This window comes from Opisthocomus hoazin, chromosome 5 (genome assembly GCF_030867145.1).
Source record: "Opisthocomus hoazin isolate bOpiHoa1 chromosome 5, bOpiHoa1.hap1, whole genome shotgun sequence".
In the NCBI taxonomy this organism is placed as follows: Eukaryota; Metazoa; Chordata; class Aves; order Opisthocomiformes; family Opisthocomidae; genus Opisthocomus; species Opisthocomus hoazin.
Window position 1 is genome coordinate 13,036,219 of NC_134418.1, and position 14,618 is coordinate 13,050,836.

General features: G+C 39.4%; 1 protein-coding gene across 12 annotated transcripts in view; it reads left to right on the top strand.

Moving 5' to 3' along the window:
- ABLIM2 (actin binding LIM protein family member 2) overlaps window positions 1-10,435 on the top strand; it is a 150,578-nt gene extending 140,143 nt beyond the window's left edge. For 6 of the 12 annotated variants that reach the window (XM_075420440.1, XM_075420441.1, XM_075420445.1 and 3 more), the window contains one exon: window positions 8,665-10,435. In XM_075420440.1, coding sequence (XP_075276555.1) covers window positions 8,665-8,778 — 114 coding nt within the window. In that variant the 3' untranslated portion in view covers window positions 8,779-10,435. The remainder of the gene's footprint in view (window positions 1-8,664) is intronic. The other 6 variants (XM_075420449.1, XM_075420442.1, XM_075420448.1 and 3 more) reach the window with 1 other exon arrangement.
- The last annotated feature ends 4,183 nt before the right edge of the window (window positions 10,436-14,618 follow it).

The following is a 14,618-nucleotide window of genomic DNA, read 5'->3' on the forward strand; positions in this document are numbered from 1 at the left end:
CTTAAGGCGTGAGTTTCCAGGGACTAAGACATCACCTTTGGATGGTGCACATTAGCACATTCCTCACCTGCTGGTTTCCCAGCAGTGTTCCACCCGATCTGGTTTTTTATTTTTCCAAAAGAAGATGGGCTTATGGACACGTTTGAAAAACTTGATACGTCTTTAAAGTACTTGAAATACCTTTTATTACTTAGGCCTTGGGCTTCTAAAAGCATGCACTTCATACTTTTATCTTAGATTGGATATTGTTGGCCTGTTGTTCAGTCACAGCGATGTGGTTCAGTGCTTGCACATCCAAAGTGATGGTTCATGCCCAGCTGCACAGATTTTTTTTTTTCTGCTGAAGTTGCTTTTATCATAAAGTATAAGATTTCTTCTGTGATCACAGACTGGTAGTTTTGAAAGCCAACATAATTAGAATCTTGCATTTGGAAACCATCTTTTAGTGTTTTAATTTGATTTTCTTATCTTAATGTATCTTAGTTTCTTTAGCCTTTTCTTTTGCGTGTCATAGAGTTAAAAGCATTATTCATTCATGCCTATCAAATACAGTAGAAAGTAAATTATTCCACTTTTGTTTGAGCCTGTTCATTCTTTGTTTAACAAGGATACACGGAAACAATTGCTAAGGCAAAAAATACTCTGGAATGTCAAGTAGCAAACCTTCATCTGCCACCTTGTTCTCTTGTAAACAGAAATGTGAGATTTAAACATGGGTGCGGTCTTGTTTGAACAGAGCACTCACATTAATTCAAACATGCTTTTTCTCCTGAAACTGCTTGTCTGGATTTGTTTTAGGGATGACGTTTTTTCCACTAGTTTTTACACAGCAGTCACCATGGGTTCTAGCCATTTAGGCTGCAACCATTTTAGGACTGGTTTCCAGTAATCGAGCCTGAATTTATAACAGCCCTAGCTCCTAGATATCATTTATACAAGTAATGTTGTGTGTCCCACCTTCTCTGGAGCTCAGATGGGGAAAATTAGAGCACAACTGGAATGCTGTGTGTTTTATCACAGAAGTGCAGTCTGTAGTTCAGGTATGAATTTGAGGTTATGGGCTCACTTCACAAAGAAGCTCATAACTGAGTGTGAAAAAAGTGCAAGTTCACTGACTTCAGTGGAACTTCACACTGTTTAACTTGCAAAGCATTTGTGTTGTGTTTCTTATTCTAGTCATATGGTTGTGCTGTGATCAGTGCTGGATGTCTATATCAGTTTTCAAAGCCCTTACAAAAGGAACCATTATAAAATGAAAATATGCATTAGAAACTAAATGATATCTATGAAAGTCAATTCCTATCAGAGTGGAAATGGTGTGGGGGTGATCAGGGATTGGATGTGGAGTATTGAAATTATGGATGCACTAAAGGCCAAACTAAGGGAAACTGGGAAATCTGCTTTAAGAATAAGGTATTTTGTACCTAAATAAAATTAATGTGGAAAAAATTTCATGTTGACTTCAGCGAACTTTGGTGGATCAGACCCAAAAACCATAGACATATCGCCTGAAGCCAAACCTCTGAGGCCAGCTGTGAGTCTGGGACAAATATCCAAACAAGTGCTAGCATAAATATCCATGAACACACAATAAATAACTTCATTAGATTGTCCAGTTTAATAACCATCTACCTCTTTTAAGATTAAAGTGCACTTGTATGTCTTAGATTTTTGAAACTCAAGATCCTCTATGTATTTTTATAATTCATTATGGATTCATAGTTTTATTTATTAACTATTTTCTTAATTATATAACATTTTTATCAGCAATTTGTTGAAGCCAACTGCTTATGTAGATATCAGTATGAAAAGGCTCATTTGGTTGAATGACAGAATGATGGCACAGGTTATCCTCAGAGATGTTCTACTGTTTACCACTGCATAAGTAATACATTGGTATCCCTGAGTGAAATACTTGTATCTTTTCCATTTCTTGCATAATTACTCAGCTGGGGAAAATATTGAATGTACAATGCTACTACAGAATATTTTGCATGTGCCTTGTGATATTTTGTGAGAGGTCAGTACCCCACAGTAGTACTGCTGAGTGGAATGCAGCTTCTCTGTGAAGTTTCATGATACCCTGAGATGCTAAATGAGATATACCCACAGGGCCAGGAGCCTTGGATATATGCTTGGGGTTATGTCAGCAGGGGGAAGGGTTTCAGACTCCCTTCCTCACTGCTCCTGTTGCACTGCTTTTCCTGGGAGCATTTTCAGGGATCCACATTTATACATGGAAGCAGAGAGGAAAGGGGGATTTACACCTCCTGCCACAGCTCCACCAGAGCTCTAACTGCTCGGTGTTGTGCCTAGGTGCCCTAATCTAGCATAACTGCAATTGTAGCACCTACTGCTTTGTCCCCTGATCAGTGGAGCTGTTCTCGTTATCCTTTGGTACCTTCTGAAGTTCATTAGATGGCAGCTCATGCCATTTCTTAACATTCCCTTCCCTGTCACATAATTACTTAATAGTTTGAAATAGTTATTGAGCATGAAGCTTAATTACTCCGTAGATGAGCGTAACATTCAATACTCCCTTGGGAATGTGGCACATGGCTAATTACAGCTTTGTAATTAGCCATGCAGTTGGCTTAGAAGAAACCTCTGAAAAGCCTGCTGAGCCCCAGCAGTGCAACAGAAAGAAAGGGGAAGAGTGCAAACCTTGTGAAAGCAAAATGAGGATTCAAAATTCAGTAGATAAAAGAGAAAATTTTCCAGAAAATTATAATTGGCTATCTGAAAGTTTGGGCTAACTTTGAGAGGCACGGGAGAAGGAAATTGGGGGATGGGGGGAGAGGAGAAAAACGGGAAAAGGGAGGAGGCTATTATTTTTCCAGATGTATTCAGCTGAGATACTTTAACATTCTAATGAATAGAGGAGAAGACAATGTCCCACCAGCAAAGCCTCTGCTCTAACAACCCTAAAGATCTAAGATCTGGTTATTGATGTGCATACTTGCTTATCTATGGATAAACATTTCACAGTAAATCCCAGTTTAGTTTGACTATTCTGCATTTTGAAGACTCTGGAAAAGATCCTGTAGCTTCTGGATTTTGTGGATCAGAGGTTGGAAGTGTTACAAGGGCTTCAAACAAAAAACAAATTGAAGCGGACAACTACTTAAAATTAATAGAGTACGCAGCAGTGCTTCAGAGAGAGAATAGCTGAAAGATTCACTATGGATTCAAGCAAAGGGAATGTAAAGCTCAGCTGTCATTTCCTATAAAATAACGTAACAAAAAGCAAAAGAGAAACAAACCTGAGGTTTTAAATGACCTCTGCGAATTAGGACTTTGTTTTTTCTCATCTTCAACTCATCACCTCCTGCCATCCACTGTGTTGGTTCATTGGTTGAGTATTGACTCATGAGGAAGTATGATATCCTCTGAATTTCCTACATCAGCAGGTTTTCACATGAGGACTCCCATCCAATTAGTGACACAGAATAAACATGCTTGTGCAGCAGGACCTGGTCACAGCTTACTGCAGTACAGCTCTAGGTTAATTGCAGTTTTCCCTTCCTGTGACTCATTCACACTAATGACATGTTCCTAAGTATTAGTTTTGATGATCTCTGAATTGCTTTAAAAGCACAGTTGTTCTTGGGGAAAAGAAATCTCATCGAATTAAATAAACATTATAACTCTATTTAGAATGATTAGTGGCTTTTGAGCATGCCATAGATAAATAGAGGCAAGTCTCATTAATTTACAGTGAAAAGCATCACTTCGTTCTGAGCTAACACTGTGGAGCAAGTATTTGAATGTGCAATTAATTACTTTTGTTCTGGGACACTCAAAAATGAGCACCTATCTGTACCGCTCATTTTAATGACTCTTTTGTAGAGCATGAGGTTTTTCCTTTATAGTGATTCCATTGCAGTAGAGAGCCTTAGTTCAGCACTCACCTAGTTCTGTATATCTTAATAAGAAACATTTGCATTTGAATTCTTCCATTGTGCGTGTGCATGCTTTAGGAGAGCTAGCTACATAATTGCAGCAGGGTGTGGTGACCCTTCTTACACAGCACTGTGGCACACAGGTAACATCCAGCTGAGGAACTGCAGCAGCAGCATTTGGTTCCCAAACTGCAGGCCACCTTCGGGCTTCCCGAAGTGGGATCCCAAGGTTGTGATCCCATGTCTCTAATCCAAAATGCTGTCAGTGTAGGTGAAGAGATTGTGCTTCTGGAGACACAACTCTCCTCTTCCATACAAAGCCACTGCTGCGACCCATGGACACATCTAATGGGACCAGCGCTTTACTAAACTTGAGTCCCACTGTCTTTCTCTCATTTCTCATGCAAGCTGACATGAAATGCTATCCAGAACAAAAGATGGAGCAGCATTGACTTTACAAGTCTCTCAGATTAATACAATTTTATCAAAACAATATGATGTGGTAGTCCTTTCTAGTGTGACAATTTCACAAATATATCCAAAATGCTGATGTTCTGATGTGGTGAGCTCCAGTATAGCAGTCTTTCTAGTGAAGAACCATCTTTAAACTATTTACCTTAGCTTTTGGCAAGGCTTTCAGCAGCATCACGTTAACATCACTATGCAACTTCCAAACTGAGCTCACTTAAATGCAGTCAGTTCAGAGTGTGGGCAGAAGAGGACCTTAATCTGGTTCTCTGTACTCTCTTCGGTGTCTGCAATGTGCCCAGCTTTGCCTTTGATACAGAGCAGAGAGGTAGGTTGAGTTAAGCTGCCTGAATATGGCCGAATTGTCACAAAGGAAATCGAGAATCGGTTACTAGCACACTGTAAAGCCCCCGGACTTCCTGTGTAAACAGGGCCAACACTAGTAAAAGAAAGGAATGACTTACTTCTACTAATAAGTTGGGCCATTCATTTAATGTCCCAATGATGCACCGTTAACATAGCTATATATTTTAAGTTGATCCAATCCTAAAGAAAAAGAAAAGGAAAAAGAAATAATGTTCTTGGCCCTGTAAAGCATAGCTTTACACACACGTCTTCTCTCATACCTCAAAATGAATATCCTCCCTATTCCCTACGCATAATTTTCAATTTCCCTTCTTTTATTTGACTAATGAGACAAGGTTACGCTTCAGTTAAGACAAATTAATATTCAAATAGCTGAGAAGAAAGATAAATCAATGTAAGATTTCTTAGTGGTGCATTTCCTCTACCTTTGTTCGGGAAGAGCTCTAGGTCTTAAAGGCATAAGGTTTAGGAAAGTCCCAACAATAGTGCAGACAAAATTTAACATCACACATACAAAGAAAAGTACGAACATAAACTTCCCACACTGGTGTATTCCCATGGTATTTAGACCCTTCAAATATTTGTAGACATTTACCATATTTTCCCTTAGTCATCATTTGGCTAAGCTTATACATACTTAGGCCTTTTAGTCTTTCCTCATAAATCAAACTCTGCAACCCAAGATTACTTTTGTTACTTTTATGTGAAGCTTTGCCAGTTTGATGACATCTTTCTGGGATCAAGGTTTATTCCAAAATTTGCAGACAGAACTGTAATCATTGCTGCTTCTGGGGTCAGCCCCATGATGCTTAAGGAAGGGATGGTGAAAGTTCCTGAGATGAAGGGAAAACAATGGGAATTCTGCTGCACTGGGCACATACTGGTGTCCTCAGGGAGGGTTCAGACCAAAGGAGAAGTGTTCCCTTCTACTAGAATTAATTTTGCTTGTGGGTAATGCATTGGTGGAGTAAGAAACTTCACTAATATTGCAGCCTGTCTGTTAGTCCTTGAGATGAGGAACAGTATGTGGAGGAGAATTAAAAGCAAAGAAACTGCCTAGTGGTACAGGAGGTGGAAATTAGGGAGCTCGTGCTTTGCCCATCTCAGTCTTTGCTACCGCATCCCTGGGCTGGAAACTCTCAACTGCTTTTGGACAAGACAGCACCAACTGAGAACTGCTGTGAGGGGGGAAAAAAATGGTGCTGGTATAAACCAAAACTTCAGTATAATTAGAAAATGAGTGCATGCAAGGAATGAAGGTGATGTCATTTGGAGACAAGCAGAAGAGGAGAGCACACATCTAATTCGTACTGGCTTGGACAGATGCATGTGGACTGAAAGCTTGCTAAGCCTGAGGGCAAAGCAAAATGATAAATGGCAGAGTGTGGCCTTGGAGAGGAAAGGGGGAATTGCAGAGCTTGTGCTGAGATTGGTGGCAAGCTTTGTTTGGAGGTGAAGCATCGCGAGTGTTTGACACCCTGCAGAAAAGGCCTGAGGCCTGGCATAGGGCTTGCTGACTCTCCCTCTATTGACCTTCAGTGTTGAAACAGATCTGATGAGATCACGGCAATTTCTAGGATGAAATGGTGTAATTTACCTCAAGAAAAAAAATGGTGAAAACATTCCTTTTAAAGTTTTATATTTCCTGAGGTTTTGGATGATTGACAAAGTCAGTTTATCTACAGGGTCCAGGCTTTCTGATTTTCTCTTTGAGTATGAACTACAGTTTGTCACTGCTTTCTCCTGAGTGAGGGGACATCCCAAGTCTTCCACAATCTAGAAAGCAAGACAAAACAAAATACGATACACTGTGCTCATGCAGACTTCTTTTTCAGTCCCACAACTTACAGACATGTTCCTTGCTGTGAGAAATTGCTGCAGTTAAGCTTGCTCACATTTGTCCACTGGATTACCAGGAAAATATGGGAAAAAAATCAATGCAGAGAGAAGTTACTTTTTCTTTCCAAACCCAGTAGAATTAAATTCTGTCAGTGAGAGATTGTTTCTAAAACACATTGTCAGATGTTGCTCATTTCCATGCGAAACAGGAGCTCCTTTGCCAAATATGCACGGCGTGTTTGTTCCATGCTATGCATAGTGCTTATGGTGGGTTGCTATCATTGGTCAAATGAAAAATGAAGGCTCGGTTCCAAACTCTTAGTCACTGTTGTTCTGAATATGTGGAATCTCAAGGGAAGAAAACCAAGGCTGTCCTTTTTTAAGAAACTGCAAGGGCCCATCATGACCATTCAAGGTAATTAAATGTAGAGATTTCTTATAAACAATTTCATTAATTTTTCTTGAGAAATTTACATTGCAAAAATAAAGACATTGTTACTAAGTGGAAAGTAAAATTTTGCTTTCAAATTTGCGACTCCATGCAACAATTTTGGCTAATGGTGGCAAGCACTCTTCTAGACAATGCTGGGACCTGATTCAAATGATAGACAGCCTGGGCCTGTTTGAACTGCCAGTAAAAGCAGAGTCTGAAGGACCCAGTGGCTCCCCTTCTCCTGGGGAATGCTGTGCTCCTCACTAACTTCAGCACCCTGCACTCAGCATTTGGAGGCAGCATTATTCACATTCATGAGGACTGGATCTCCTTTAAAATTACCCTCCCGGCTGGCTTGCTGGCATGTGTCTCAAGAGTGAGTGATGTGGACTAAATGGCAGTTTGGAGCCTCCTCCAGGTGACGAGGACATTGAACCCGGGTTTCTCACCTCCTGGGAAGTCCTGCAACCAGGAGGCAGTGAGATGAAAGGAAAAAGCCAACACCCTTCCCTTGAAATAATACAGTTGTTTAGTGTGTGGTGAGCCTGATTTTGCGATGTGAGGCACGTCCAAGCATTTCCTCTGCTTAGCAGCACTGGGGGGCCTCATTTGGGGGTGCAGGTGGTGCTTCAGCAGGCACTGAGGCACCCAGGCTGGGGCTGCCCGGGTGTGCCTGGAAGGAAACCTGCATCTGGGGAGCTTCAAGTCAGAAGCTCCATTGGGCAGGAAAGGGTTAGATTGCAGGGCTGGTCCCAGGTTTCCAGAAAATCTTTGTGGTAGAGGAGGATCCATGTTTAAAAGTTGCAATTTGTAATTCTCATTGCACTGAATCTGTCCCTTTTAGATAGTGTGTGCTTAATGCATCAGAAACAGAGAACCGTAACTGATACTCCTGAAATGCTTGAGCAAGAGTTAGTCCCCATTATCAGAAGAATTTGATATGATATTCATTTCTAATTCATACATTTATCTTTTCTGCCTTTTCTGCGTATAAACTAATAATTGTTAGGCAATCGTTATCTTACGGCCTTCCAATTCTTTGTGCCCTTTTTCCTTCTTGCTTTTTTTAATATTGAATCATGAAAACATCAAATAGAAGCATAGTTCTTGGCATTTAAAAAAACCACTTTATCCATCTTGGACTTCTGATGTGAGTTTATACCCATGGATAAGAACATTTTGGATTTAAGAATTTAGGAACGTGCGCTCTTCTTTGTTACAAGGCTGCTATTAGTAGACCAGTGTGGTGTCCACCACTCTCATTAAACATCAAGGCAAAAGAAATCCAACTCTGAAATTACATTGTTATCAATCTCTTTAAAGTCCTGCAATAGCTTAAATTTGTCTCAGCGTGCTCTGTCATCAAGCACCATGTATAAACACATCTTTTTCCCGAAGACCACAGCTTCTGCTCACTTGGAGCTATATTGAAAAGATTATATATTTTTCAAAAGTCACTACTGCCATCAATAATTTCATTTCCAAGCTACTCTTGAGTTCATTTGGTTTTGATGCAGTCTTTTCCAGAAACAATGTGGGAATTTAAATACAAATCCTAATGCATTATTTAGTGGTGTGTTTTAAAACTTAGGAAGGGCAGAAATATTTCTGTGCACAGAAGAGCTTAATGATATCTTTTGTATTTTCATTTTCAAGAGGCATTTGTCTCCTGAAGAGTTCCAGGAAGTCTTCAAAATGAGCATTGAGGAATTTGATCGTCTGGCACTTTGGAAGCGGAATGACCTGAAGAAAAAGGCCCTGCTTTTCTAGCCCCTCCCGGATAAAATATGCGCTTAATCAAAACAAAAATAGTCTTGCCAGAACTATCACATGCACTTGCTGTTGAACCATTGTCCAGCTTCATTGTGTTAGTATGTGTCGGGGGAAACAGGACAGATTAGATGGCAACGCGTTGGAACACAGAGAATTTGCTAATCTTGCATGACCAGATGGTTTTGTCAGTAACTCCTGGTCCTACCTAATTTACAACGTGCAAAAAATCTAGCTTTAAATTTATTGTTGCTTGCAGTTATTGCTTGATGCAAATGGAAATTACGAAAGGAAGAGAAAAAGTGTAGCTGTGACAAAGGAAATACATTCAACATTTTGTTCCATTAAGTTTTACAATACAATTTTTACAAGATCAAGTAAGTAATGAATATAAAATTCTCCAACTGGGGATCACATGCTATTAAAAATATGGTAAAAGCCAAAGAAAAGCATGTCCGCAAGCAATTATTGCAATTGTTTATGTGTGGTACTTTATAAGAATGAAAGCAAAAATATGGAAGCACCTTAATTCTACTTCTTATACTTTAGACACAGCCTACTCTCTGAAAGGTCATATTTGTCTAAAAGGTAACTAGCTATCTTTAATTACAACACAAGAGTTTTTATTTTATTAAGTATATATTGTGACAGAAAACAGTTATAAAGACTAAAATGTATACAGACCTACTTAAAAATTTAGTCCCATTCATCAGGAAAACTGAAGCCTTATACAAAACTGGTTTAAGAGTGTATTGTGCCAGTTAACTGTGTTTTCCTGCTAGTTTGGGGTGTTTGGAGAGCTTTTTTTTTACATTTCATGCTGATAAAAATACCTTGTAATCTTAATTATATGTAGATAGATATGTCTATCTATGAAAGAATTATGTTCATTAATATATGTCCTAAGTAAAGACATTCTTACTTTCTCCACTTTCTGGCTTTACACAGTAAGCCATGAGAACTGTGATGGCGATTGGTAGGTGTGGAAATGACAGTTCAGCATAAAATGTAACAAAAAAAGCTTGGTGTGCTCTATCAATAATACATCCAATTATAATCAAATATATAAAACCCTCATGCATTACTATTTGCATGTTTCTGTACAAATCAATTTAAAAGGAAAAAAAACTGTGTGAAACTGGTGCAGTACCTTGAAACTATCTTAAATAACGAGCAAAGCTAACAAGATCTAAGCGTTTGATATGAGCGTTAGACCTTAATATCTCTTCCAGCTGAAAGACTGTATTAAATTTAGTAATTTCATATGGTCAGAAGTATGGTTGCTGACAAAGAATGTTTTAAAGTGAGTTGCTAGTTTTGTGTGATACTAAAAGAGCATTACAAAAAGTACATTTTTCAGCCATGTGTCAGTATTCTGCGTTTTTACTGCCTTGAATGTTTGTACTCACTTCCTACTTCACTATGTCTTTTTGCATTTCCTTCAAGTACCTGGTTAATACATGCACTACTACACATTGTTTCAACTGACCCAGCATTGGAAAAACCATAGCATTTAACATGCCTTCTTCCAACTAACTTTCAAAACCCATGCTGTTGGAAATAAATATTTTCTCATGACCTAAATGTTTTGTCTGATGATACAAATGTTTAAAAAATTCATTAAAACAAAGACATACCTGAATGACTTTGCTAACGTGTATAATTTTTAGATTGCACTGCTGATCTGGATAGGGTCTTCCCATGATATTAATGTAAATAATATGTAATTTGCATTAGTTTTGCTCAGTGAGGAGAGCATTAAGTGTGCCTCTGAATGTCAAGTTACTGTGAAGTTGGTCATGATTTAAACAATCCATATAGCAACTGGCACACCTCACCAAGCAAAAGCTGCTTCACTGGTGATGTTCAGTGTACAGAACCATTAGCCAGTCTTAACTGAGAGCTCCTCATCACCTGTAGACCACATCCACAATGCTCTTTAACCTCAGAACAGCTTTTTATGTTTTGTCTACATGTGAAAACTGGCAGCACACTGAAATGGGCCAGTCTAAAATGTGATCAGCAAGGTCCATTGGTATTGTGAAAATTTAAATCCAGGAGGGATACCTCCATTGGGTGGAGAACAACGGTGAGTAATTTTGACGATGATGAAGACCACTGTTCTCATCTCCACCTTCCTGGGATATCAGATTGATGATGAGCATCTTCTCCATGAGCAAAAAAAAATTGCAGGTTGATCAAAGAAATCCATATACTGGTGCAGAGGAGGTTCAAAGTGGATCTTCATAAATAATCTGAAAATCGCTTAACCACAGCTGTTATTGTACTGGTGTAGGATTCAACCTATGCTGCAAGGACATTGTACATTACTAATCAATACATGTGATCAACAGCTCCATGCTGCTGACCTGCATTATGCAGATGTATAGCTGATGACAAGTGAGGACAGTGAGAGCATGCGAGCTCTATTTGACCCATTTCTGCTGTTTTGAGACAGTCAGTCTGTTATAACATCAACAGCCTGAAGATCCTTGTCCTACCTGAGCTAAATCAGGTACAACTCTTGTTTTACATACACCCATGTAGATGTTTTAGCTCAAGAGCATCAGTTCTTATCACAACGCACAACCAGGAGTGGTACCCCATCATCTGCCTATACTTGCTTACAAGTCAGTTTGTCATTCTGTGCTCCCTTTTGTGGTCAGTGAACAGAAAAAGAGCACTTCAATCACATCCTAATGTTCAAAACTAGTTGTATGAATTGCACCTATCGTAGTTCTGTCCACTGAATATAAAGAAAGTAAATCCAGCTGCAGAAGTATACACTGAAAGCTATCTAATCTTAGATGAAATTAATTCTATGCCTACAGTCCATAAGCAAAAATAATAAGCCAGATTTTACCAAGGTGGTGGAATATGAGTCTTACAACCATTGGCAGTTCCTAGACCAAGTTACCGAATCACTTTGAAGCCATCAGGACAGCACTTTGAATTGCACAGATCTCACAGAACACCTTAACACAGTAATTCTTTGTGTTCGTTATACTATTCACCAAACAGGCACACATTTGATGCCAAACACGCAAAAATGTTTTAGAAGACAGTCAGTTTATCAACTTACGTTCCTACTACCAGCCAAAACCAGAAAGGAATTTTGGCTTCCATACACAAAACCTTTGCTGACGTTATATGAACAAGTACTCTTGTGTGTCCTTCTTATTTCGTTTCCCTGAAAGTTGGAAATGGTCTGTAGATGTCTGTTCTGTGCCAGGGTGGCACAGCTCAATAAGCTGTTCTGTTCTGCAGATGATACATGTCGGTGTATCGCTCTATATTTAAAGCATCTACTGTCATACAGTCAAATACAGAGCGATACGGTGACATGCTATGCTATTTAGTTATGCTTCCTAGCCTAGCAGAATTCTCATTTAAAATATGATATTGTATGCTGGATTTGGCACCAGTCGAGTACACCAGTGTAAAATTAGTGTTGTAATTCACTTCACTGCTTCTGTACATCACCTAAACTCCATAAACCAGAACATGGCATAGCAAAGAATACAACATTTCTGCTTCTAAAATTCATTGTATTTTCCCCATTTAAAAACTACAAATTGGAATTTTAGTCATGTATTCATCTTTCAGGAACTTAATTCACATTATTAAATGTGAATAGACTAATGTGCATTATCAATGTTCTGGTTTTTTGCTAGAGTTCCATATGCTAATCTTAAATAGCATTATGAAATGGAAAGTGCATTTCAGAGTAATTAGATAAATCTTTGCCAGAATATTCCATCTGATAGTGTGGTTGAACATTGGCAGTAACAAACTGAGAGTCTCGACAAATCATCAGCTGTTTTTTAGATAACGCTCTTTCAAGTTATTAAGGTCCTGTTCCATAGCCCTGTTGTCAAGGAAATGTTGTCTTTCACCATTTTGGTAAGTATGGATATAGCTATGCAGCTTAAAAGGATCAATACCGCTCCTGAAGGAAGCTGTCTTGATATGTATACAAGAAGCAAAGCAAGGGAATTCTGTCAGAGATTTCGTTTCCATACTTGGATCTGAAGTGTATGTCTTCATGTTCATGACAATCCTGATGTATGACCTAATTCTCGCCTCATGTATTTTAAAGAAGGCATGTCTCAAACACAGCAATGAAAGAGCCAACTTATTCCATCACCATAGTCTTTGAGACAAAGGAACACATAGATTTTTGTGGCTGCTGAGGAATATCTGACCAACAATTCCAGATAGGAAACCAGGCGAGCCAGATTGCCATTATAGCTGTCTGAGAAGGCTGGACATTTTTGTCTGACCTTCTGCTATTTCTTTTCCTTGTGGTTCAGGGGAGAACTCTGAAAACTAGAAATGCAGAAACAAGAAAATATATAGCTGTGAGAAGCTACCTGGAATCTAATAACCCTCCGAGACAAGGTTAGTTTGATATGAACGAAAAAGATACAGTTCAGACCAAGAGAGATGCCTTGTCTCACATTCCTCACTTTGATGAGGAACCATCTATTTAGCACTTCCCAAGCGTGACCAAGCCAGGCCATTAATTTTATTAGCCTCTTCACAGGTCTGCAGGAAGAGGCTGCTCTGCTGTTTGCAGATGAGCTAGGTGAGATCCTGGGCAGCACCGTCTGTGTGGTGCCTGAGCTCCAGTGTCCTTACATTCTCTGTTCTTTAGACTCGTGTATGAGGAAAAGGGTCATGTTCCTCTAAGCTTCCTCAGAACTAGACTCAACCTTGACAAATGTGATTACTTGATAGCACACAGGCATGGCTACCATTTTTCAGATATCTTGAATACCTGAAAAAAAGACAAATGTCTTTAATATCAAAATGACAGACTGCAACCCTTTTCTACATGTGAAATTATACTGGAGGCTTGCATTTCTTCTTCATATTCAGGCCGCCTCTGAGGTATGGCCACATCCTCACAGCCTCACGGGAGGTGCTGGCTCAGGCTTTCGGAGTCTTTGTATCCCTTCTCACGTTTTCTGTTCTGTGAAAAGCCACGTTAGAAAAAGGGGGTACTCGGTAAAACGCATGCCTGTGAAACATGAGATCTCAGTCGTTTGCTTCGCTGGTAACGAAGTACACACAGCAAATTGAATGTTGTTGGTTTACTGCAGCTGCTTATTATTCCCTCCTCACAACCTCCGTCTCTGGGAGTTGCAGCTACGAGAAGAAAGTAGTTTGGTGTTTTTCTAAGTGCTCTTACTTTCATGATTTAGCACGTTGTCTTCCCGTCACTCAGTGTTTGACATCTTGACTACTTTGCACACAGGTATTTGTAAGTAGGTGGGTTCCATATTTTCTTTAATTGCTTGAACAAATCTATGGAGCATTCAAGCAGTCAGGACCAGCTGCTGGTCTTTCATGCCAGGCTGCCCAACAGCAGCAGCTCCACAGTGATCTGTAGGAAACCAAAACCAGACAAAAGCACCGGGTCCCACATGTCTAAGTGTATAATGATTCAAGGCTTTAAGGAAGAGGTTTACCATCTCAGCCACGATGTATTTACCATTTGTTAGAAGGATGGATATCCTTAATTTCTTGTTCTGAAGCTTGTTACATTTGTGTCCTGAATGATTTGCTGTTGACCTGTTTTCTCCGCTTGCTACGATGCACTCCCTTATTGCATCCTCTAACTCTTTTCTGCACTCAAAATTGCAATGTTTTCAATTTCTTTTGAGATCAAAACCTTTCTTTGCCCTTGGTAATTCTTCTGCAAGCTCCTCTCAGCCCATGGTACCTTGTATGCAAGAGGTGGTCTGACAGAATAACAGCGTTACAGGATTTGCTTTATATTTACTGCATTATGTCAAACATTACAACATCTTTTTTACAGGTAAGAATGACTTTGA